Below are 25244 nucleotides of genomic sequence, written 5' to 3' on the forward strand. Positions count from 1 at the left end.
GACAGTTTTCTTACCAGTTCACAAACTGTGAAAGAATCTCATTCCTCTGACGGTTAGAAACCCTTTTCTAGTCTCTTGTTTAAATTCTTTCACAGACAGCTTATACTCATTTGTTCTTATGCAAGCATCGTCCTTTAGTTTAAACAGAATTTTTTCTTGCATTCATATATAGTTCTTTTAGACTGTCCTTCAATAAAAGATTTTAAGCAGGAATGCCCTGGTACTGTACTTTGGTTTGGAGAAGTATTCTGTCCTCCACATAACCAGGAAAAAAATGCTTGGGTTTTAGCTGGATTGTTTCATCAATAGTTTGTTCAGTGGCTGCAGAAACACCTGCGCTGGTGCAGAAAAGTGCATGACATGTGAATTAGTTGTTGAGATGGCAAGAGAGCAGGACCTTCTCTTTGGGCTGCAGGGCTGTCTTACAGTTCATTGAACTCTTTGCTGTCAGCAAACAGGCTGTCCATGTCCCATGTTGTTCAAGGATCTCTCCTCTATGCCTGTTCCAGGTTTAGTCTTCATGTTCCCAGTCTCATTAACCAATTTACCTATATCTTAATATTCAGCATTGTCCTTTCAAGATCTGAGGTCAAAACTGATTTTGCTTCCAGGCCAAACTAGCTCTTCTTCCCACACCATCATGTCTGTAGTGGCAACACTTCCCTTCTCATTCTCTTTACATTTAAAAAGTCAAGGGACTTTCTCTGGTTTATTTCAAAATTCTTTTAAAAGTCAATCTCAAATTTTATTTTTTCTTCACTTTTCACTATATCCCTCATTCTCCATTAGACTTTTTCTCTTGCATGTTTTTGCTTACTTCCAGTGTTGTTTATGAGGTGAAATCACAGATAGTTCTGCAACCTTTGGTCCTCATCTTTTCCTGTGATTTAGAGGCACAATTTCCAACTACCTTCTGCACCCTTATTTCAATAAAATCCACCTTTCCGATGATCCTAATAACTAGTTCCCTCCATTTCTCAGAGTTGACCCTCTGAAACAGCAGTAGAAGGACAGTAAGGAAACAGGTACTCCCAAAATTTTGAGGTCACAATTATTCTAAAGCTAGGAGTTCTGAGAATCCCAGCCTGTCTTAAAATCCATCACTACCCCTGTAAGCTTTACTTACAGTAGAAAAGTATTCAACTACAGGTGTAGAGTAATTGCCTACTTGATGTAACTTGAAGGCTAAGCAGATCCAGATCTACTCCTTTTCTGTTTTCTGTTTTTGCTGGCTTTTATTTTGAAGCAATCTACCAAGATGTTGTAAAATACTGCGAGACTAAAAGGAGTAACTAGGAAAGAAGCATTTTTTCTGATCGTGTTAACATAGTGCTGTTTTCCATAACTGATGGAGAACATATAAATACAAGCTACGTTTAAAGCAATTGGCTTGGACTTTGTAAGTAGCACAGAGTAGTGTACGTCCCAGAAAAGCAGCGTTCACCCTGCTTCTGAATAGCTTTGCAGTCTGCACCAAGTTCATGTCACAGTTTTAGAGCTGGCAGTGCCTCCAAACTAGATACACCTTCAGTTTCACATTGTACAGTGGGGCTGTATAAACCTCTCTGTGAAACTTCTTCGTATTTCCTAGTTTATGCCATTTTAGCTGTGCTTAAAGGTGTGTTTGAAAGGCTTTTTACTGCTTGTAGTTGAGCGCAACCTTCAGTTTCCTCCTTTTCTATCTAGTGTTCTATTTGTCTAACTAAAGCTGATTAGGACAGAAAACAAGAAGGTTCATATTGCATCATATGTAGGCATGTACAAGCTGGCTTAGCTCCAAACCCAGCATTTATTCCTTCTCCAAACTGTCATGGAAACATTTGTTGGTCAAAACTGTATGTTCCTTCAAACATGATTGATGTAAAAAATCAGAACTGTGTGTCTCTGTGCAAACAGGTAGGAGCTGTGTAAGACAGATTTTTTGGTTACTTTCAACAGAACTCCCCTCTGCAGAAAATGACAGTATTGGGCCTGTGTATTTTAAAAGCTTTGTTTTGCAGATCTAAGCAGTATCTATTGGCTTTCTGCTGAGGGGTACATTCCACTCACTATGTATTGGCATTAAGCTTTATTTTAACACTGTTATGCTTTTCCCACACAAGTACTCGACATTAGATTCTTTTGTCTAAAAAAATGGCTGATATGGCATGAGAGACCAGTCCTAGAATATGCGAGGATACTCAAGGAGCATGGAAGAATCACTGGACTGAAAACTGCAAAATTCCCTTTTTCGCTGGTGCTTTCAATGTAGAAGACAAGATGAGACGTGCTGCCAAAATTCTGACATGAAATATTCAGCTCTATTTTGATCTCTCTTTTTTTCTCTGTGTCTTGTTTTGCTAAAGATGATTTAAAACTCTGCTTGCTGAATCCAAAAAAACAAACAGCTCATGCATATGACAGGCTGCCAAGAATGCAGGACCCTGCCCTTCTCTTAGCTCACAAGCAAGAAAAATCTCCTACAAGGATACTGCCAGCCAGCTATGCTGCACTAAATCTCACCATCAGAAAATAACATTGGCAGCAAAATCATCTGCAAAAGGACTGCATGCAGAGCAGTAACTTGCAAAGAGCCCAGCTTATCAGCTAGCCTTTCAAAGTGACTTGGTGGTGACAGGCATCTGGTAAATCAATCTGGAAGGAGTCTTTATTCTCCAGATAACACTGCATTTTTATTTTGTGGGATTGGGCTCAGGCAGTATGGAGAAGGTGGATGACAAAAACATTAGGACAAATGATTTGTAACTGTCGTATCTGTCATTCATTTTGCCTCTTCCCCCCCTTCCCCTCTTTATACTGGCAGTGAAACAATCCCAATGCTGATATGTTATCAAAGAATATCTGACAATATATTTAATGAGCAGTTCTTTATCTTCCTAAAATTCTACTAGCAAAAAAAAAAAAAAAAAAAAGGAAAGAAAATGAAAAAGAAAATGAGTGATTTCTTTGCCCTGATAAGATTTTTCCATTTCTGTGTACACCATTAAATTCAGATTTATAAAGACATTAGCTTGCAAGTCATAAAGTAATTATTTGAAGGACTCCCTTCACACACACACCTTGGAAAGGACTAAGTCACATTATAAAGTAATCTTCTGAGTGAAACTTAGACTGCCTTACATTTTATATATCAGTTGAAAGGAAAACAACTTACATTTCCAGCAAAATATTTGTTTCCTTCATGGTGTGGCATGCAAGGACTGGATCACAGGCTGATGTGATTTTTTTTTTGTACCCTTTAGATATAGCAGGGAACACAGAAGTGAAAACAGATGTAAAGCCATTAAAAATTTGAAATTAATAAGGATAAAGGTAAAAATCCTGTTCCCAGTGATGTCAATGCCAGTTTGCTCATGGCTCTGGAGGCTAGACAAGTTTTCATTTTTTGAATACATACCAGTGTCTTTCTGTCTTCTATAAAAATTGTATAGGCTGCAAAACTAACTGCTTAGATCATATTAATTTTCAACAGTAACTGAAAAAACCCCAGTATTTTGTTCTTTAAAGTATCACAGTCTTAAGGTTTCTGTATCTCTAAATGGCTTTTAACCTATTTTATTTTCACGGAGTACTCTTTTATTACAGAGGCTTGTTACTTTTTGTAGATGTAGATTTGCAGACTTTTACTGTACTATCAACAGTCTTGCACTACAGGTCTTCCTTAAAGTCCTGGCTTCTAAGCGTGTGATTATGTGAATAATTGAAATGAAATTCATTTAAAAATGTTCACTTCCAGGACTCACAGCTGTGGAGAAAAGCCTGAACACAGCTATGTAAAGCAGAGGACTGAAGTAGGGTTTAATGAACCCCAAGTATCCCAGGTGACTATCATTTTAATCTTCTTCTCAAGTGTATCCATCTCTACCTTGAAAGTTGCTGGGCTTCTTTGTGCTTTGCGCTGCTCCTGCTGTTGCAGACTTATTTCTGACAAAATTCTCAGTTACACTCTCAATCATGCCAGTGCAGACGCATTTGTTTCTGAAATAGTAATGACCTTTTGCTTGAATAGCTCTCTAGCCTCCTGATTATACACATCTTGCCCCATTATATTTCTTGTTCACAATTCTTGAGGGCCCAGGAAGGGTAAGTTATTTTACAGAATCCAAAATTTGTTTGCTTGTTTAAGAATTAAAGCTGTTCTGAGTTGGTGCATAAGGAAGTGATTAAACTAATGATTTCTTTTAATAATTAGAGCTAGCAATGTTGTAGCATTCCTGGTGTGGAAAAAAAATAGCAGCACATGTATTTGCTGTAACATTGCTGAAAATGGGTTGGTCTCACCTGCCTCAGCAAAGATACAGATTCTTGAAAATCCTTGCGAACCATTCACTAATTGCCTCCCTAACCTGGGGCCTACCACATCACTGTTCTTCATGAATCAACTCTGAATAAGGTGGTTTAGACAAACTCCTTAGAAGTAAAATCTCAAAAAGAACTCTGATTTCATATGTTTTGCTACCCATTTGGATCAGTTTCAACCAATTTTTCAGAGTTCTTGGTCACAAAATGCATTCAGGAATGTAGTTCTGCGAACAAAAGCAAACTCAGTCTTTCCTCATAATTGTCACAAAGGAAAAAAATGCCATAGTAAATTAAAAGCATGATTATGCCAGTCAAATCAAAAGTTAAAATACAATTTAAAAGCTAACTATGCTGATCAGCAAAAAGAGAAGATGTAACTTCAGCAAGTTATGCTTCCATAGGTTATAAAGCTCATCTATTCAGTGTGTTAAACTTTCAACCAACATAAATATGTGTGGGGAATAGCTTGACAGGAGACAAGATAACTTTTATATTTCACTGGAGAACAACACGAAGATATAAGGGAATAGTTTTGAAACTTCATCTGCACCACTTCTCATGGTTGGTACCTCTATCTAAGCATTTCAATGGGTCTGATTTGGCTCCCAAACCAAAGACATGAGACATCAGTATTGCAATATCAAGATCTGGATGAGATGACCTGGAGAAGAGAGGTAGGAACCAATTGTACATCAAATGTAATGCATTCAAGCACTCAAGGGCGGGACAGCAGCTTTGCAAGGATACTGTTAAGGGACAAATAAATAGTAATTTCTGAGAGTAAATTCAAGGTTATTAGCTAGTTATGTTTCTTGAAAGCATTTTAGAACACTGGGAAGACTGAAGTTACTTCCCACTCATGTGGCTTTTCTCCTGCAGATTTGTTTACCTTCCTGGTGGAGACAGAAGCATTTGAGTCACCACAATCTTTTATATTTTTCTTTTTTTTTAATCTGTCCTTGGCATCAGATGCATGTTCCCTCACTCACCTGAAATCAGGCCTTCGTTTCTTTTTAAAGTCAGGCCGTGGCTAGAAACTTGACAGCATTTTGTAAGTGTTTTGGCTTCATTTATGTAAAAGACTAAATTAATGCAAAGCCAAGATATCTCTGAAATCTAATTACAAAGTTCCTGAGTCTGCAAGATGCAAAATCACCTCAGTCCTGGGATCCTCGCCTTTTGGGAAGCTTGGAGAGCTGTCCCTGACAACTTGTCAAAAACTTCAGTGCTATTCGTGATGTCTGATATTGGAAAGGCTTCACAAAGGCATATGCATTACAAATACATAGGTAACTTAAAGCATGTCCATGCTCTATGTCAGTGATACCAACAGGCTTGGATTGACCTGAGTGTTTGCTAATGACTTTCCTTCCCCTCCATATTGGAATGGATACACGCAAGCTGCCTGGCTGGCCAGGTGCTCCACCAGACAGCCGAAGGACCTAGAGAGCAATAAAGATCTAAATGACCTGCAGCATCAGGCAATGCTTCCCTTGTTTCCCATTTCCACTCACCATCACTAGCTTTTTGCTATGCACGTACCAACCTACAGTGCCAGCTTTCTAGGCTCTGCTGTATACTAGCTGATGCTGTCCTCTCATCTCCTTGATCCATGCTGTTACTCATAGCATTTCATAGTCTAATTGTCTAGTTCTTCCTTTCCGCACTTCCTGAGTTGTGTGGGCCAAAAGAGTGCCCATTGTTCTTTGGGCCCAGGAAAATGAAAACGCGTATTTAGGAAAACTGCCTAGCAACTGCTTTCCTTATTGCAAGGAGAGAAGCCATTTGCATAAGAAACCTTCCAGCTGGAAGCCTGCAAAAATACTCTGCTGGGAGCTGAATCTGTGACCAGTCCTCAAAGGAGAACTCCTCTTTAGTCCTGCTCCCTCTGGGTGGCCTTTCTGTGCTGTCCCCACCATCAGTGGGGGCAATGGTGCAGTCGCACAAGGTACACCAGTGCCCTGCAGCAGCCAGGAGCTGCCACTCCTATTTCTGACTGTGCTCACAGTGCTTCCAGGGATCCTCTTCTCATTTTTTTCCCACATCATCTTTTCCTCACACCATGTGCATCACACATTACAAAGTCAGCAGCTTCAGCTGCTAACCTTTGGAGTTGTGTCGCTTGCTTTGCAGATTTCCTGCCAAAAGTGACAATCTGTAGCACTACTGTGCAAAGGGAGCTCCAGATAGTTACACATGGTTCCTCCCCACAATTACTAAATGGTATTAACAGTCTGCACAAAGACCTGGCCCACGAAGAAAAAGTACAGAAATCACTTCATCATTTCTCCTGCTGTTCTATTCCTGGTCTCTAAAAAATGTTGCCTGTAAACTCTTAATTTTCTAAAGCCCCAAACAAAACATTTGCTCTAGTAAAATCAACAGAAAAAGCCTCCATCAATACACCAACTACAATCCAGCAAATTGCAAACAGTGCTGGGAATGAGGACATGGCTCTTTTATGTGCTAAACATCTAGACAGTGGTCAAATCATTTCAGCACCTGCAAAAATGGTTTTGAAGGGCTGTGTGCTACTCAGTGGAATGAGCCGCTTTCGATCAGAGTTCTGCAAAGTGCTCCAAATTGCGGTTCGTAAAGCTAATTACAATGTGTGAATCATTGCTTTCCTGCAATTTATATCCATATGTGTGGTTATTTTTGAGAATGATTCAGTTTTGTATATATAATTTTAAAAGGACTTTTTAAGTTAATGAACATCTGTGCTAAGAGCCCCTCAACAGAAAAGCTTGTGTCAGCCACCGGTGATGCTGACTGTGTAAACTTCCTGCTATTCTATAGGCGTAAATATGGATCCCAAGGCTCTTACTGACTGCATACAGCAGGAATAACCCCTCTGAAACAACTCTGTTAAAATGCTTTAAAAATGGGGTGGGAAACCCAAAATTTTCAAAATTTTCATCCATTTGAAAACTGTAATAATCTGTTTTATAACCAAAATGGGACCGAACAGTAAATTCTCAAAGCTTTCAATAGAAGCAAACAGAGGGAAAATTTCCATTTAAAATTTCCCAAAGACACTTTGATGAAGTCTTTGATTGATATTTCGGAGCTTTTAGCTATAGTGTGGTTCGACACAATTTCTGCATTTCCTGGCATATGTTTCTGGGTGTTGCTTCCTGGCTGAACTTATTTTCTCAAGATGAACCTACTTCTTGACATCCTGCATGAGAATCATAGTCATGGGGTGGATTTACAAATGAATAATTAGACATACAAGTTCGATGGGTAACCAAGTAACTGGTCACAGAAAGAAGTAAGGTCACTCTGCTCTAGTTTGTCTTTTAATCAGCTCCATTTTTCAACCTAGTCACTATGTTTTCATGTTTCTGCCCTCTCTACACTGTACGATCTCACCAACTGAAGGAGAATGTGCTCCAGGAGCAATGGAGCTAGCTTCTCATTTGCACATTTTGTGTGAGAAGGGGCTTAAGTCTGGCAAAACAAAGTATGTCAAACCTTCAGGTTAAAAATCTCATTTTCTGTATTACCATCTTGTCATTAACCCTGAAAGATGGAGTTTAGTAAGAACTCACTTTTAAATGCAGCACACTACATATGCTGGACATCTGATGTTCCTTCTCCTAGCACCAATATGGAAAACCTTCTTGGACTCCCCTGGACTCACAGGATCTGTGTCAGTGAAAACAGATGGAAACAGAACCATAAGTAAGACCAGTGACGTTGGTGTCCCTGCCCATGGCAGGGGGGTTGGAACTAGATGATCTTCAGGTCCTTTTCAACCCTAACTATTCTATGATTCTATTCTATCTTAAGGGCCTTTCCAACCCTAACCATTCTATGATTCCATGATGAGAAAACTTCACTTGGGAAGTGACTACATCTGTAGCCATGCTAAAACTGATGGGCTGCAGAAGCTTGAGACAAAGCTGAATTTGGTCTCTCTATGTAGAACTGAGCAGGTCAGAAAACTGAAATTCCAGACAAAACACCAGCAGTCAGGGATGTGTTAAGTAAGAGCTGGGGAAAGAGCATGCTTCCTGCACAGAACAGAATATACTCTGGCATGGGCAAGTGGTAACAGGCATCAAGCCATGTTGCTAATCCTTCAGCATCAGGATAATGCCATGCCCCAGTGCCTACAAGTTTCTACATGCTGACACTGTGCTGACCCTTAGGAAGCTCCTAAAAGCCCTCTAGAATCATTAGGCCTAATTCTGCTTGTGATTATGTTACTTTCAGTTCAGAGTTACCGCACTGACTTCAAGGCAGCTAATTTGGATTTACATCTCTCTAGCTGGCCCATTATTTCACGTATTGTTTCCAGTTGCATGAAATCATCTGTGCATGTCCCCTAGGGCTGCTGGAACCCTCTGTCCTCCCCAGCACTACACATGATGCAATGAGTCTCTGACGAAGGAGGAAAGCCGAGAAGTCCATGTAGGGAAGCAGATAACTTCCTTTTGAGCAATGGATGCAAAAATAGCAGCTAATAAAAAGCCTTCAAACTGTGCCTTCAAACTGTGACAATTCAATACACACACCTACAAGGATGCCTTGACAAGCTGCTTGACTTCTCAGTAACTCTTTCTTGTTTTCTTTAATGCAGCCTCCTCCAAACTCCCACACACAGGTATTCATCTCTGTAGTGACAGCTGAGACCTGCAGGTGTTTGCTGCTATTGCCCTTTTAGAATAGACAGACACTTGTTCCACACTGTAAACATTTGTATCGCTGTGCTTGCCCAGCTAGTTACAGCCCAAATAATGATAAACCAGCCTTTTCTTTTTTTAGCTCCTTGCTGTCATGCATTAATTCCCTTTGCAAATAGGCATTCGGTACTGGAAATAGCTTAAGCAAGATCACTCTCTGGTGATTATTTTACTAGCACTATCTTTTAGCAAATGAGAGTCACCAGAAATTATGCAGTTGCCAGAAATACAGCATTCTTCAGTATTAGGCTCACACATGAAGGAAGGACTATGCCTAGCGGGCAAGATGCTATGCCATTCCAGTACTCTAATACCAATGTTATTTCACTGTGTTCAAACTGCTACTCTGACTTCGTTAAGCAACAACGGAGATCAGAGTTGGGACTGTTTGCTGAGGACTATAATACTCTCAAATGTAAAAATGGTTTCTCAAACAGTATTTTGACCTTTTTATGTAGCGAGAAGGTCTGAAAGCTGGGTATTTTTAAAATTGGCCTGGAATAGCAAATTGTGTAATCCTCAGTTTTTTTGGAAGTCTTCTTGGGAGGCTAAGAAGTGTAGTAACTTCTCACATCTTAACTGAAAGCGCATGGGAACTTTATGTTTTAAAAAGATATCTTTCCCAAAATACTCACTTAACGGTAACATTAAAGAAGTGATCAAGAAACAAAACATTAAGAAACAAAGCCACAAAAATCTAGGAAACTTCCTTGCAAATCTTTCTCACTCCCTCAGTTGTTTACTTTTTGGAACCATGATTCTATTTCTTTAGTTCTTTACTCACCACCAAACTAGACAAGACCTGAATTTTAATAAAAAAAAAAAAAAAAAAAAAAAGGCAGCCCCCAAAGATGCTAAAAATAAGAGAGACAACAGTGTTTTTCAACCACTAGAGCTACAAAATGTGCCAGTATGAAGTGCAAAGTCATTCACTTAGGGACTGAAACCAAAAGCTTCAAGAAAAAAGGGGATGTTCTTCATTTGGAAGGAGTGGAAGATGAGAGTGGCACAGGGCACTGTTGGACAATACAGTGACTGTGTGCCAATGACAGGCTGTACGACTCTAGGATGTACCATGCAGCACTGGGAGGTATTAGAGGCTGGGAGGTACCTCTGATCCAACAGTGGGCAAAATCTCATTTGGAAAATACTGCCCACAGTCCTAGTGATGTCTGTACCAGAAAGACACTAAAACTGCTGTTTCACACACTTAAAGTCATGGGAGAAGGCTACTAGGAGGAGAAATGAAGAACCTTTCCTTCTGACAGTGTGCCTTTTAACCCTCCAAAACAGTCTGCGAGGGGACAGGAATACTTTTCCTAAATACACTTGAGAGGTAGAAGCTAGGAAGGATAATAATGTGATCAGGTAGGTGTACATTGGCCAGTGAGTTGATTCAGGTTGCAGATAAATGAGAAAATTTGCAGCCATTAGGACTGCAAGGTTGTGTGGCAGCCTTCTGGGGAGAGCACTGGCAGCAGCATCCCACTTATTTTCAACACCCACTTTGACGGAAAGGGCTGCGTGGTAGGATAGGAGTGATCCAGGAGTTAGAAATTCAAGCTTCAGAGGCACAAGACTGCTGCTGATTTGGTGGTGTACCTGAGAGATATTTGAGAAGAAGCCTGTCAGCGTTTTGCAAGCTGCTCTGTATTAATTTATTGAACTAAAGCCTTTCTTCAGAACTTGTATTGGTCATCTATGTTTTTGTTTCCCCTCTTGCTGTATGATTTGGCTCTGGCCAGCTTCAGTTTCCACACTGCTCTGAGGCACTGAGGACAGGTGACAGTGCTAAAGGTGCTTTGAGGGGTTATCACCCAACCCCAGTAATGACACAGGCTGGCTCATTCACTCAAAGCATTATAAAGTTTGCCAGCTCAGAAGGTACTTCTCACCAAGACAGACTGACAGGGATTTCTGTCACCTCCTGTTGTGTGTCAGGTGTGACCAACTTCGTAAGATCTCTCAGGAATTTTCATCAAACATTATTTCTCTTTAGAGGCTTACGACACTGTTGATACTCTGGACATCTCTTTTTTTCCCGGCAGACTGGAATTTTTACAAGGTTTGGTGCCTTATATAGAAGGTGCTAAAGTATTAAGACTGTTGGGGTTTTCCATGTAGATTGAGGAGGCATGAGGTTCTTGTAGCTCCTCCCACTCTTAACCTACTGCGTGGCTTCCTGCAAGAGTGGAAGGCTTGGGCTTAGTAACCTATGTTGCTTCTTCCAATTCTATATGCTATGCTTTATTTTAATAGCAAAACGTGGTACAAAATATGCAGAAGATTTTATAAAGAAGCTGTGTCACTGGACTTTATAATGAAACACAACCTTTTGGTGTGCTGCCCCATCTGTGCCAGCAGTGGGGGAAACTGATTTGTGACTTATGTATCTGTCTCTTTGTGGTGAGTTGGGCCTAAAGGAAGGTGGAGACCTGATGAACAGCTCTAGTCTTTTGACAGTTTCTTGCACGGTTTGTACAAGCGGAGGAAAGGAGTCCTTATTTTCTTCACTGTTCTTTGTACTGTTGCATAAAGGCAAGTAAGTTATACAATAGCAAAACAGGGATTACACAACTGAGCTCCATAAATCTAAATCAGAAACAGAGTCTCTAGCCTGCACTGGAAAAACATGAAGGGTGAAATTCTGGTCCTAATGAAGTTCATGGCAAAGCTCTTGCTTACTCCAGTGAGATCACAGTTTCATCCAAAATCTTGGCCCAAGCCTGTGGCTGGCTGACCAGGCTGGATATTTAAATCAGATCCCTATAAAGTTTTTCCAAGCACTGGGATAAGATGACCTTCTTTTTTGGTTTTTTTTTTTTTTTTTGGGCGGGGGGAGGGTTGGGGGGTTTTCTGGGGGGGTGTTTTTTTTTTGTTTGGTTGTTTGGTTTTTTGTTTGTTTGGTTTTTGTTTTTTTTTTTTTTTCTTTTTCCTTTTCTCCTTTTAAGCTTTTTGCTTATGATAAAGTAATGCAGAAAAGTATTTTAAGACCATGTACTAAGCAAGTACTTGCAAACCTGAACTGGAACCCTAAAAAGGCCTTAATATACTATCTCTGAGTGCAAGAACAAACATTAGCAAAGCAGTGGTTCCCCTGCTTCAGTGTCAATACTTTAAACCATTAAAAGCTGCTGCTGAGTCACACTACTTGAGTATGAGAGGGAAAGATGGGAAACCCTGACCTGTGCGGGTTGGGATTCCAAACAACACAAAGCAGACATCAACAAAACAAATAAAAGCCCTTAATGAACCTGAGACCTAAGCTCTGCAAGTAAATAACTTTGCGAAATGAGCCACTGTACTACAAGAACTGCAGTGTTGCTGGAGCTGTTTGGCACACAGACCAAACTAATTACTCCACAGTTGTTTCACTTTTGCCTCGGGTGGACAGAAGTGCTGGGTAAGAAAAGCCACCGCAGATTCTTCATGTCTCCATGCTTATCTAGTCCAACTAGTGAAAATTATTGCTGTTACACTGAATACTAGCAAGCACACCAGGGCTCCCCCCACCCACAAGGTTCCTGCCTGATTAAAAAGAAAGAAAAAAAGAACGGAGGAGTAAAAGGAAAGCTTGTGCAATCAGGGCTACATAATACATGTATTCCCAGCCCAAGGGTTATTTCTCTCCCCCTCTTCCCTGAGGCATCACTTAACAACTGAGCTGATTCAATGCAGAGTGTCATTAACAATCTAGCAGTGAACAAGTACTGGGGATCATCATTATCTTACAGAAGCTAGCTATAAATAATCATATTGGGCAAATCTAACATCCTGATAGGGTGGTAGGATCCCAAAAAGCTGATTCCAGAGTATTAATAAACACAAATGCTGAACCACTTCTTGCAGAGCTTTTTGGAACTGTGTGTTGGAAATCTTTCCAAGAATCATCAGATAAAGCTGTTGGGGTTGGGGAAGAATTGCTTCTATGTATATGATTAAGCCTGAGCAGTTAAAAAGACTTAGCCTGTGATAAACAATTAGATATGGTAGGTCAGTGCCATCCCAGTGTCATTGCTGACAGTTTCATTACTTAGGCCTGCCACGGATATAATTCTCCAGGCAACTGTCCTGTCTGGGAAGTCATCATAGCCTTGGCTGTTTCATGACCAGCTTCTGATCAGCCCACATATGGCCCAAGCAGGGCAGGCCAAAACCTCACAGGCTCAACTGTTAACTTCCAACTTTTACCACTGTGAAATATGGTGTCACGGTAGGCTGTGGCTCTGTCCCTCCTCTACACCGGCTAGAAGCCAGCCAGAACATAAGGGGCCAGAGAAATGGTCCTTCACCTTTTTCTTACTGTGCAGAATAAGTGACTACCCAACTTTCATACCTATCTATCATGCTGCAAGCTTACACCATCATTTTGCATGGAGCCATGCTACTTTACATGTTCATTCATCCCCTCTTACACTTGTCTACGTCCTTGTACCTTCATTCACACTTGTCTTTTACTAACTCCTCTCTAAACTTACCTTTCCTACCTTATTTGTTCCCTCTCTCACATCCATGACTGCACCCTTTTCACACTACTTCCTCTTTCTTCTCTTTTGTTACACCCACAGATACTACCCTGGCCTCAAAAAAAAAAGTGATGGAGAGAAGAAGGAAAGAAGAGAGTGATTCTCTGCAAGAGGCAGTGAGAAATGCAGTATACCCTTTGAATTAGGTCTTTGAGGGATACCTAAGACTACCCAGGTTACCCAAAATTTTCTTTGGTGAACCCCTCCTTTCTCCCGGTTATGGGAATTATTTTAGATTTGTGCTTAACTGGGTACAAGCTTTGCTTCAGTGCTCATGTGTTAAGACTCAGTGACTAAACCCAGAGGTACGTGAGCAGGTGATGCCAAAGTCAGTATACTATGATATGCCTGTGCCATGCCTCTGCCATCCCCAGGAAGACCATATGGCTACTTAGCTTCATCCTTTTTTGCAGGTAGTTTTTCCTGCAGCAGGGAGTTATTAATTTTTGCCAAAAATAAGCAGAGCATTTATTGTTCAAAAATGCTGCTGCTGACTGCAAGGCCTTTGCAAACACAGTTAAGCACAGACATTTCATTCTTTAGTGTAATGACAAACATCATAAACAAATCCATCCTCAATGAAGTACAGAACAGAGACACACCACCTGTCCCAGTAAGTATTCCTCATACTTCGGATGTAAAATCAAGAAACCCTGGCCACTGATGCTCACTGGTGTCCTTGCAAACACAGAGGGAGGCAGTGATTACATTCTGTGTATTTTTCCAAGTTCTGAAGTGCAGTCATGCTTGTTTTACATTGACCAAATAGCTTGAAGTGCCAAGTTTCCAAAATAACAAAATGTCAGAGGAACCTGGCTCATATGTTTACTAAATATTAGGTTTGCCTTTTGAAAAAACAGAGGAAACTGTTACTTCTCAGCTGTTAAGTGAAATGACACTCAAAAATAATTCTTGTGTACAGCTTACTCTGCCTTGTCCAGCCTCAGCTGGACAATCTCTCTCCAGGCATCCTACAAGTACTGACATCAAAGTGGCACTCTCCTTTATGCACACAGCAGCCCAAATTGGGGGGCTAAGGAAGAGGCCTTCATTTTATCAATAAGGAATTCACTGGCAACAGGTCACATGAGAGGCAGATATAGAAAACATGCATAAAGATGCCAAGTGTAAGACAAGATCTCACAGGATCTCTGTGGTTTATAAACACCCTAGCCACGGATTACCTTCCCCAAGTCACAAACACCTAATAGCTTCAGTTCCAATCATGAAATTACAAATGTGGCAGCAAACAGCAAATGCTCTCAACTACATGACTTACCACATAGTACAAAGACAACATCAACAACAGTAACTAATGCACACATTCCTCTTATCCTTGCGATCCTAGAAGCCCGTTGCAAACTTCATAGATCATTCTTTGGCAACCAAGCTCAGGGAAAATGGCCTGGGCCGGAATGAAGAAGTACAATGGGCTACTCATACCCACAACAAAACAACTCTGCAACCATAAGCAGTAGGACTAAGGACTTGGCTTAAGGCAAGAAAAACTTACTGAAAGCCTTTAAGGTGCTGAGTACTTAGAAATTTCACACCAAGTCTCTTACTGATTAAAATAACTGGTCTAGTGCTGCTGTCCAGTACTTACACCTCTAGTAAACTGAGACATAAAATACCTGAATGTTACAATTTCCATTTGTCTTAGCAATATATAAGAACATATTTTAATAACTTCCAAGTGTTGGGCCAAATTTGATTACCAACTCTTCCTGTTTATCTGCTGCTGCTTCTTCTTCACTAAAACTAAGCAAACATGCAAAATTTCTACATAGAAAAAAAGACCTTTCTGTGATTTATTATTAGAATGTGAAGCCAACATGTATAAACAACAGGACATGCCAATTTTACTCTGATTAGCTTTCTCCACGTTTACCAAAACTTTGTAACTCATAACAACATTCTCCATATGCCAGCATCTAAATTACCTGACAGACAGATGGTCAGGTGTAACAGCAGAATCAGTCGTATCAATGTGGTAAGATGACTGAACAAAGCCTAGGTTATTATCCATTACAGCAGTTCACTCACCCTATAGTAGTCCGTGCTGTACACATCTCTAGACATCCCAAAATCTCCAATCTTCACCAGCAGGTTCTCACCAACCAGACAATTCCGGGTAGCAAGATCCCGATGCACGAAGTGCTGTGACGCCAGGTAAACCATACCAGCTGCAATCTGCTGGGCAATGTGAAGCATCTGGGATTGGGTCAGCTCAGCAGGACGGTTGCCCTCTGCCATCAGTACTGCATCTGGTCCATGTGCCCTGCACCAAAATGCAAACTGATTAAATGATAGGCCACTTGTAAACTGGAGAGGTGAAATGCATTAGTGAGCCTAAACCCACACAACCGACTTGCTCAAATCTAACAACTAAAAGGACTACAAATTCATTGGTGAAATAGGGGAAAACTTATATCCTGGCTTTTTCATTTAGTGTTTTCCTTTGCTGTGTGAAAGACAAGTGGTGTGAAGAGCATTACACAACAGGTGATATATTACTCACCGAAATAAGGCACATGTGTTCATAATAATAACCCTTTGTCCAAAACTACCAGCTTTCTCCTGTTCTGTTCTAGTAATTTTTTCTGGAGAAAGGCTGGCAAAATATAGCAGTTCGTAACTGAGGAAAACCATATCACTCTGTAAAAGCGAAAGGCAATGAAGTGGCATGCACAGCATCACTTTTCCTATGACTAGCATTCCTTGATTTCTCTAGGGAGAGAGGCCACTGACCCTTCCATCTTTTCTTAAAGAAGAAAGCTAGCTTCCTTCTGAGACACCATCTGAGAAACAAGGGCAGCAATTTTAGATTTATGCTTCTAATATCTTTCCTATCCAAGTGCCCAGCAGGAAACCATTTTTGCTTATTTCATCACCAAGTCTTGCCATAGATGGAAATTCTTTACAATGGGAAGAGGACACAGAACACACGCTATTTGGAACAACTAAACAGCTTCAGAAATTCAAGCTTTTAAAGATCTATCAAGTCCTTAAGATGCAATTATCAACTGATTAATAAGGAAGTTCTATACACTCCAGCAGAAGGAGAGATGTTTTGCATTTGGAAAGCCCAGCAATGTACTGGAACACATGTGCTTCACCCATCCTAACTACATTAGCTTTGGTATACATGTGTAAGATCCTAAGACCTTGAAGATATAGATATAAACATTCCCACACACAACATTTTATAGTAAGCATTATTAGCTAATACTTATCCAATTCTTGAGGTCATCTGCAATCATTCCTTATTTGATACACCTTATAATATTCTGAATATTCTTTTTTATTCCATTCCTGAAGACTACTTTTTCTAAGAGACCACTTCTCCTCTTTTCTTCTTAACTTTTTTTTTTTTTTAAATATAACTGATTTTTATTTTCTTTCAGAAGTCCTTCCTTCCTACAGAGAGGAGTTTCAGAGAATCACCTTTCTAATCAGTAGAGGTGAGGCCTTGATTTGTCCCTACGGGAAGGGCACAGGAGTTTGGAAAAGAGTTGCAAATTAATCAAAACCTGTGAGATCAAATCTGACACTACCTATTAGAAATATGATATTAAAATTGCCCCAAGGGAAAAACCTCATGAGCAAAGTGACAGATGTGAGAAAGAAATGAAGGAGGGTGTGCAGCATTGCTGGGACTGCATTTGGTACCAGGCAAAGAAGCTCTCTGCTACAGGGTACATACAGGCAGCTATTCGACTAAAGTGGGTTGGGGGGAATAAACAAGAAGATACGAAATCTCCAACCAAGACTCACAGGCAAATTCCTATTGAAAAGCACTGAACCTTTTCATTGCATGGATTTTTTAATGACTGCTTTCGCACATAAAGCTCTGAGTTGGCAAATTAGAGAACTCTTCAACTTTCTCTAGCTTCCTTGAGGACATGGTCTGTACCTAATGAAACTTTTGGATTATTCTTAACACTCCACTCACTTCGCTTGTCCTCTTGGTGCTGGCTGTAAATGAGGTGCTCCTCAGTGTCTGCGACAGCAAGGAACATTGACAGAAATTTCTTTGGATCCATATCAGCCTCCACTAGTCAGAAAATGCACAGTACAGGCAAGACTTTGAAGCTTTAGTCCTAGATCTCAAACAGTCTTTGGCTGCACGCAGACAGCAAGGCTCATTTGGGTTAAATTTCAGATTCATTTTTCCCTGACAGCCTTTGATGGCGCTGCAGGGTAAGAAATACAGGCTCTTACTGCCTTGGAGAAGTAATCTCTGATGTGCAGCACAAGCCGCAGCAAATGCGAGAGGAATGACAAATTGGAGCTTCGGTTTAACAGCTTGTCCCAGCACAATCATTTTATGTTCGAAAGGCAAGGGCTGATTCATAATTAAAAAAAAAAAAAAAAAAAGAAGACCTAAGGTAGGAAATATACTGTCTGCTAAACTATCTTTCTGCACAATAATGCAAAATCAGAGTTATGAGGTAAGAAAGCGCGAATCAAAAAGAATCAAAGAATAAGTATTCATTACAAAATCAGAAATTATTTCTTATCAGCTGCAAATCTGGCTTCTTTTAACAGAAATTCAGTGTTCTGAAAAAGTACTGGGATGGCATCTTAGAAGACTGCAGTTCTCTCCTGATCCATGGCAGAGGTCCAAGCAGACAAATGTAAATGCCCCAACATGGCTCTGACAATATATCCTCTGCCAAAGAGATAATCGGTCTGGTAAAAGTAGTAGCATTTGCTCTGCATCCCCAGTTCAGGCCTGGTCTTCCTGCCAAACCTGGCAGCCCTGCCAATAAGGGAGGGTGCTAGTTGATGTCATTTGCTTTGGTGTGGCTATTTGTTAAGCAGAGGTTAGAAAGGCAGCAAACTCATTTCACATAGGCTACCAAAAATGCATAAATGGTGACATTAGCAGTCACTAGCCATTTCGGTCAGATATAAAATCTGAACCCATTTAAAGGGACATCAGTTCTGATTGTTTTACAGTTTTGTCACAGATATCTTTCCAAAATGGTGGTACCCCTAGTTATCTTCAGCAGGAGAGATCTCAGTACACTGAAAGGCCTTTGTGATATCCTTTGAGGAAAATGACATAAAAGACCTTGAAAGAACAGTCCCTTATGCAAATGTTTTTTTACATAGGAGCAAAAGCTGTTTCTTAACTGCTTGTTTTTAAGTCTATGAGTGCGGGCTAGTGGAAATGGCACATACACAGAGCCACTGTAAGCCACTGTTCATAACTTCCTGGTTCCTGAGTTACCTATTATTGTGAACCTTAGGTATCATCTATTTATTTATGATGCTTTGCTGCCAAGTTTCAATTTCCAATACACATTCCTGAACAGCTTTTTGAAATAAAGCCCTAATCCAGACCCCAAGACGTAGCATTTTCCATTGGACTGAAGTTTCCATGGCTCAGTTTCCCTGCTTCAGATTAATGGAAGTCTTTCCAAAATACTGAGATGAGGGAAGAGAAAAGGGGTTAGATTTCAAAAGCTTTTAGATGCCTACACATAGCAATAGGTGTTGGGTGGGATCTTTCCAAGTGCTACCAGAAAGCCTGCAAGAAAATGATTCCTCCTATAAGACTTCTAAGCAAACATTTCAGAATACACAAAATATATTTCAAACAATATTTCTTTGGTTCCCATTTGTTTGCTGCAAAGCGTAAGCCTTGACTTAATGGTACTTCCAAATAGGCAATTAACAATGAGCCCCACATCCCAGTACAGAAGATGAGAGTTGCATAGATTGTTGTCAGCATTTTCCAGCAGTGGAGGTTAATTAGATGCTAAGAACCAGTAACACCTATCTTCTCCACCCAGTTCTGGCTCAGCAGCACAGTATGTATGTGTTCGTGGATTTACCTGAGAAATTTGTTAAGATCTCCATGTTTCATATATTCAAAGACCATGATGAGTGGATCACCCTCAACACAAACACCATAGAACTTGACGATGTGCTCGTGTTGCAGGTTAGTTAGCAGCTCAGCCTCACGGTGGAAGTCCTTGCGGGCATTGTCACTGGCATCCTTCAGTGTCTGTCAGAGAACATGAAAGTGTAAGGAAGGGGAGGTATTTGCAGAAAGCAGCGAACATGGGAGATGGCACTGTAAGGGTAAAATAAGGACACTACTGCATAAAGGATGGAAGAAGTACTTACTTAATAACTCTTTTAGAAATGCAGATGTGATCTTTAAGTGCAATAAAATGATGGCAGTACACTTTTCATTCTCCTGCCACACATCATCCCAAACAAGAATTTTTCTTTTGAGAAGATGAGGAATACTCATGATCTTACTTTGCCAAGTGTTTTCCAAACACATCTTACTTTGTCAAGTGCTTTCCAAACACAGAAAAAATAAACTAATCTTATCCAAAAAATATATTATTAAACAGCTGGTTCACATCCTTTAACATTTAACTCGGGCAAACCCTTGTATCCTCTTGATACTTACCGTTCTTGTAAGTTATTTAAAATAAAATTCTCATTGCTTAAAATACTTAATGGGAACGTAGATGCATTCTTTATGTATTACTAATGTCGCTGTCGCTGATGTTGTCCCCCATGGTGTGCTATACATTAAGTAGATTTACACAAGGGTACATCCCTGGACCATAACCTACAACCTGAGACTTCAGCCAGAAACTCCTCTGAAATTCAGTAAATCCAGTCACATGCCTAAGACTAAGCGTCTACATAAGTAACTGAAGGACTGATCCTAAATTGATAGAAAGGAAGTAGATGCAGATCAGAATTCTGCAGGTGAATTTTTCTCACACCCTTTTATTTATACAGCTCTAAACTCTTGTATATTTTCATTTTGAAGGAAATACCTCAACACTGGATTAAACAGGAGGCTTAAATTTTGTACAGTGAAATAATGCTAATATAACTGCCATACATAGACAGTTTCAGATCTCTTCTTAAGAACTACACTTCCTGAGCAAGTGAACACTTTCATGCACAAATAAACAAAAAAGCCCCCAAGTTCTGACACCAATTATACGGGGAATACTTATAATTGACAGTAAACCACTGCTAGGCTCTACCTTCAAAAGGCACAGTGGTTACACTATGCTAATTCAAACAAAAAACACTTAGAGAAAGATAAAAGGTTACTAATGTTCACAATTTAGTATTCACAGAAACTGATGCCTGGGCCCTGTACCTCTGGATTTTAACTACACCTATACTTTATACAAAGAGAAGAGACAAAAGTAGTGGCATTGTTTTACCTAAAGATGCTTTGTCCTGGCCATCTAGTCACTTCATTTTCCACCATGAATTCATGTATAGAGTATGGGACCAAGCTTACTCATCAGAACAGACACAGAACAAGTTGATACTGTGCAATCATTCTGCCAACATACTCAGATTTTAGCTGCAGTAGTCATGGTTTGTTCAAGCTCTTTCTTTAACAGGGACACTGATCACTTTTCTAGTATTTTATTTATGCATGTGTGAAGAAGGGACTAAAAGGTGACTATTGGAAAAAGCACTTTACCTGTGAAACTGCAACCACAGATTTTGAAAAATGAACAGCCACCGTAATGAGGTTCAGATGGGAAGACAAGGAGCAGGGCAGGCTGGACAGCTATCTAACAAGTTTTGGGGCTTTTCCCTGTGGATTTTGGGCTGTATGGATCCTAGAGGCAACAGAAATCACTCATGCCACAGATGTCCCTTTCCTGAAGGACCTACTCATGAATCTCACATGTTAAGAAGGCCCAGAACCCTTCTTCCACAACTTTTACCAATAATGATGCAACAAGGATATTGCATCATCAAAGCTTAACAAGCACACAGCTATATCATCTAAGGCGGATATCAAACTGACTCCCCACTATGGTCCTCACACATTCACATCTGAACTGAGTGAGGAATGGAACTAAAACGTCTGCCAACACTTCTGGGCTCTGGGATGATGCTTTAACATAATACAGGCACCAACCCACAGTCCAATCTATGGTATATAATGAAATCCCCCTGAATAATTCTGTTGTCACTTGAGTTTCCTCTAGTGGCTTAATGTATAAAACAATTGGACTGTAATTCTTCCCAACAACAGAATTAGAAAATTAATATAAAAAACACTTTTAAATAATAGCAACCTGGGGGAAAAAATTACAGGGAGAAGCATGGGCTGATCCTCTTTCCAGCAGGCTCTTTCCCTGGAAAGACAGTAAAAATACTCTGCCCTGTGAGGATGGCATATTGTATATTTCAGAAGACACTTTCTATCTTACAGAAACAGCAAAATTATCATATGACAGAGCAGTTGCCATGGCAATTACACATTTTCTGTCAAACAGCAAAACGTAGAAGGGTCTAAAAGCCAGGTAAAACTCAGGCATGGTTTCTACTACAAAGGGGTGACTTGAATTTCTGTCACCCACCATTGCAGAACCCCCTTTTCATTATTCCATGCAGTGCACAGAATAGACACAATGCATGAGAGATAGCTGACACAGGCAAGGAGAAGACTGGAAAGTGAAAAAAAAAAGTACATAGAATTTACACAGAAATGACACTGACTAATGCATTTAGCTTGTTCTCAGTGCAAGAGAAAAAATAAAACCGTAAGAGCACAAAAAGAGAAAAAGACATATTCATTATTCTTATCATTACTGACAAGTACACCCATGATCTGCATTCAAAGCACTCTCACCAGTCAAAAGGAGTTTTTCCCAAGAGATACAACCACATGTACTTTCCAGCCACTCAGGCCAGCAGCTAAGGAGGAGGGACATGCTCCCTTGGGCAACAGAGGGATACCCTGGCTGTTACAGGAGCTCCACATCTACTGAGTTCAACCCTGTGACAGTCCAACCACCATCTCATGCTTAATTCTCCTCCAGATTCCTTGCCCACATGTCAGTGTACCATCTGGTGTCTGCAGACCTGTGTTCTGTACTGAGTGCAAACCACCAGCTCCTTAGTCCACCCAGACACCACACAGGCAAGTCAGAGGAATAGCAGGGGGATATGGCTCTTACCAACATCAATATGACTTGGTAATGAAACTCTCACGACAGCTGTCCTTTATACTGTTTCAGTCCACCAGGAAATCCTTACAACTGCTCCCCACCACCATACAAGAGCTAAGTGATATATTTCCTCAAGAAATGAAGGGGCGGTTTTGAACCTTCTCTGAACTGAAGACCCAAAGATTTGGAAACCTTTGTTTTTACTCTCCAGGTGCTGTGGAAGTGTTCTTCACCTCATGCACACAGCAGCCTGCTAGCAGAGCACAACCCTAGAGCAGCACAGGGTGAATCTCCCTCCAACCTCCCATGGGAGCCAGAGGCAGCTGCTAACCTGTGTCCTGACAGTCATCCTCACCTCCAGCTCTGGACAGGTTAAACTAGTACAAGACTATGCCTGGGGATCCACCCTATGAGGAGACAGTGCCAATCCAGGCCTGAAGAACCGCTGCAGCATGGCAAAATGGCTCTGAAGGAAATTGTAACTTTCCCTTCTTCCACCCTCTGTTCTCTAAAAGTGCCTGCAGCAAATGGTGTTCTGATGTGCGCTAACTCACCTGGGGGAAGGCTAGTACAGTGCCCATGCAACCAGATCAACCTGTGGTTAAGCTCTCTGCTCACAGGGTTTCACTCGCAGAAAGCATTTCCACTCAGTGCTTCCCCCAAAAAGCCTCATGGTTGAAACAAATTGAAACAGATTTTATTTCTCCTTTTCCAAGGAGCAAAAGCTCAAGCATTCTGGGTTGTTTATGCCAAGTCTGATTTTATATTTTTCCCAGATTTTTCTGGGCCTCTTAGCTCCTAAATAATTTGCTGCAGTAACGTCAGCATTTCGGATACCAGCTGGCCACAAAGGAGAAGGATGCTTGTTGAGTCAGATGAAGCGATGCTCAGGGCCAGGCATGAACCGCACAGTAGCCCAGCAACCAGCAGGCACAGGCAGCTGTCGGGGACCACCAGCTATCCTGTTCTACTCCATCCAGGTGAGACTATGCCTCCTTGCTGCCAAAATCCCTCTGGCACTGCCATACACCTCACCAAGTACATATCTCTACTGGGCTCACCAAATCTGTTTCACAGAGACAGGTGTGCTGTGGCTTTGCCCATAGGGGTGAAGCTCTCTAAAGCCCTTCTGTGTACCAGCAGGAGCTACCCTCTGCTATTGGTATCTAGGCCTGCCCCTCTAAGACAAAAAAAACCCCCAAAATCACACATTTTCACTGCCAAACTCTGTGCCCAGCGTTGAGGTCTGGACACAGCTCTCTGGCTTGGAACTGGTGGGGTGTCATCCTTTGACCTACACTGAGACTGGAAGATACTTGTGAGCTACTGGTGGTACCACAGTGAAAAAGAAAAGTGCCAGGCAAATAACCCCTTAGTTATACGAGATCAACCTGATGGCACAGTTCACCAAAAGATTCACTCTTTGGAGGCAGCCAGAGTCACATCTTCAAGAGCCAATGTGAGAAACATTAAATGGGCATTATCTGTCCCCAGAGGTCATTCTTCCCACAGCTGCCTGCAAGATCCTTATTAAGGACACTACAAAGAGTGGATTTGGTAAAAAAAAAAAAAAAACAAAAAAAAAACCACAACTGGTCCAGAAAACTGATTATTTGTCATGTAAATCCATGGAGACAAGTCTCCCTTTAAAGGCTGAATGCTGTTCCTTGTGAATTACGCTGAGAAAGAGCAGCAGAGAGTAAGCGGGGCACAGCGTTCAACAGCAGAAGTGCTAGGCTCCATTTGGTCAGGACTTTCAAAGGGAGCAAGTGAATGGGAAGACTTTTATTCTGCTTTCAAGCAGTTCTCTGAAGTGATAGAGGAAAAGCAATTTCCACTCTAGCTTCACGAAAATACAATGGAAACTTCATTCAGATCTAGTTTTGTCATCTCCTACCTTTTGCTTTCTGCGGTCTATGATACAACTCTTCAAGACCTAATTTTTTCTCACCAGTCAACTTGACCGAACAATTCCCAAGTATCAAAAAGCTTGCAACCTTGGCAAACCCCCAAAACCTGTTATTTTTGATGGAGTAGGAAAGCAGTTTACAAGTCCATCCTCCTTTCATGTTCTCTCACTGCCACATCTAAAATTCTACTTCTTGTTTCCAAAATCAGAAAAATGATCTACTCAATTTCTCTTACTGTATGGTTTGATAAAAACTGTACACATGGTTGCCTAATTGTGACTGGTCAGATAGATAAAATTATTTTCCAATCTCTAGGCACAGCCCAAATTCTAAACGTGTATTTCCCTGCACTTAATGAGATATTTCAAATGCTGGACAACTTGTTCAGCTTTTGGCAGAACTCTACAGATGGAGATAAAATTGTTGCCAGGGAGACTTTTAAGAGTGTGGTTTCACTGATACTGTTTTCTAGCATACATCCATAGCTGAGGACAATACCCAACCTCAGCCCTTCCATTCTGGGAGACAAACAGGTTTGGTATGGTGAAGCAGGTTTGGCATCCAAGCTCTGAGACCAAGCTGGAAATCTTCATACTCCTTGGTAGATTCCCAGTGCACCATGCAGTCTGTGCTCTTCCGGAGAAACAAACAAATCCTGGGGTTTTTTTTGTTTTTTTTTTCCCTTCCACCCCCACCCTCCACTCCCCTCTGAAATGTGAAAATTATTCTGTATACTTGAAACTTCAAGGTTACAGCTATTTTCATGTAGTTTCTTCCTCCTCTGGACTATATTTTTTGAGAATTGACTGGAGCTGTAAAATCGAGAACCGCTTCTCCAGGTCTGNC

The 25244-nt window shown here is 40.8% G+C and overlaps 1 protein-coding gene across 1 annotated transcript in view; it reads right to left on the reverse strand.

The window, feature by feature from the left end:
- The window catches only part of LOC115601032 (BDNF/NT-3 growth factors receptor-like), a 36778-nt gene extending 13709 nt beyond the window's left edge, over positions 1 to 23069 (reverse strand). Inside the window, exons 1-3 of the mRNA XM_030470557.1 lie at positions 23043 to 23069; positions 19366 to 19538; positions 15566 to 15800 (exon numbers count right to left, since the gene is read on the reverse strand). Of these exons, the coding sequence (XP_030326417.1) occupies positions 15566 to 15800; positions 19366 to 19538; positions 23043 to 23069 (435 nt within the window). The remainder of the gene's footprint in view (positions 1 to 15565; positions 15801 to 19365; positions 19539 to 23042) is intronic.
- Positions 23070 to 25244: the final 2175 nt, after the last annotated feature.

Source organism: Strigops habroptila, chromosome Z, assembly GCF_004027225.2.
Source record: "Strigops habroptila isolate Jane chromosome Z, bStrHab1.2.pri, whole genome shotgun sequence".
Lineage (NCBI taxonomy): Eukaryota > Metazoa > Chordata > Aves > Psittaciformes > Psittacidae > Strigops > Strigops habroptila.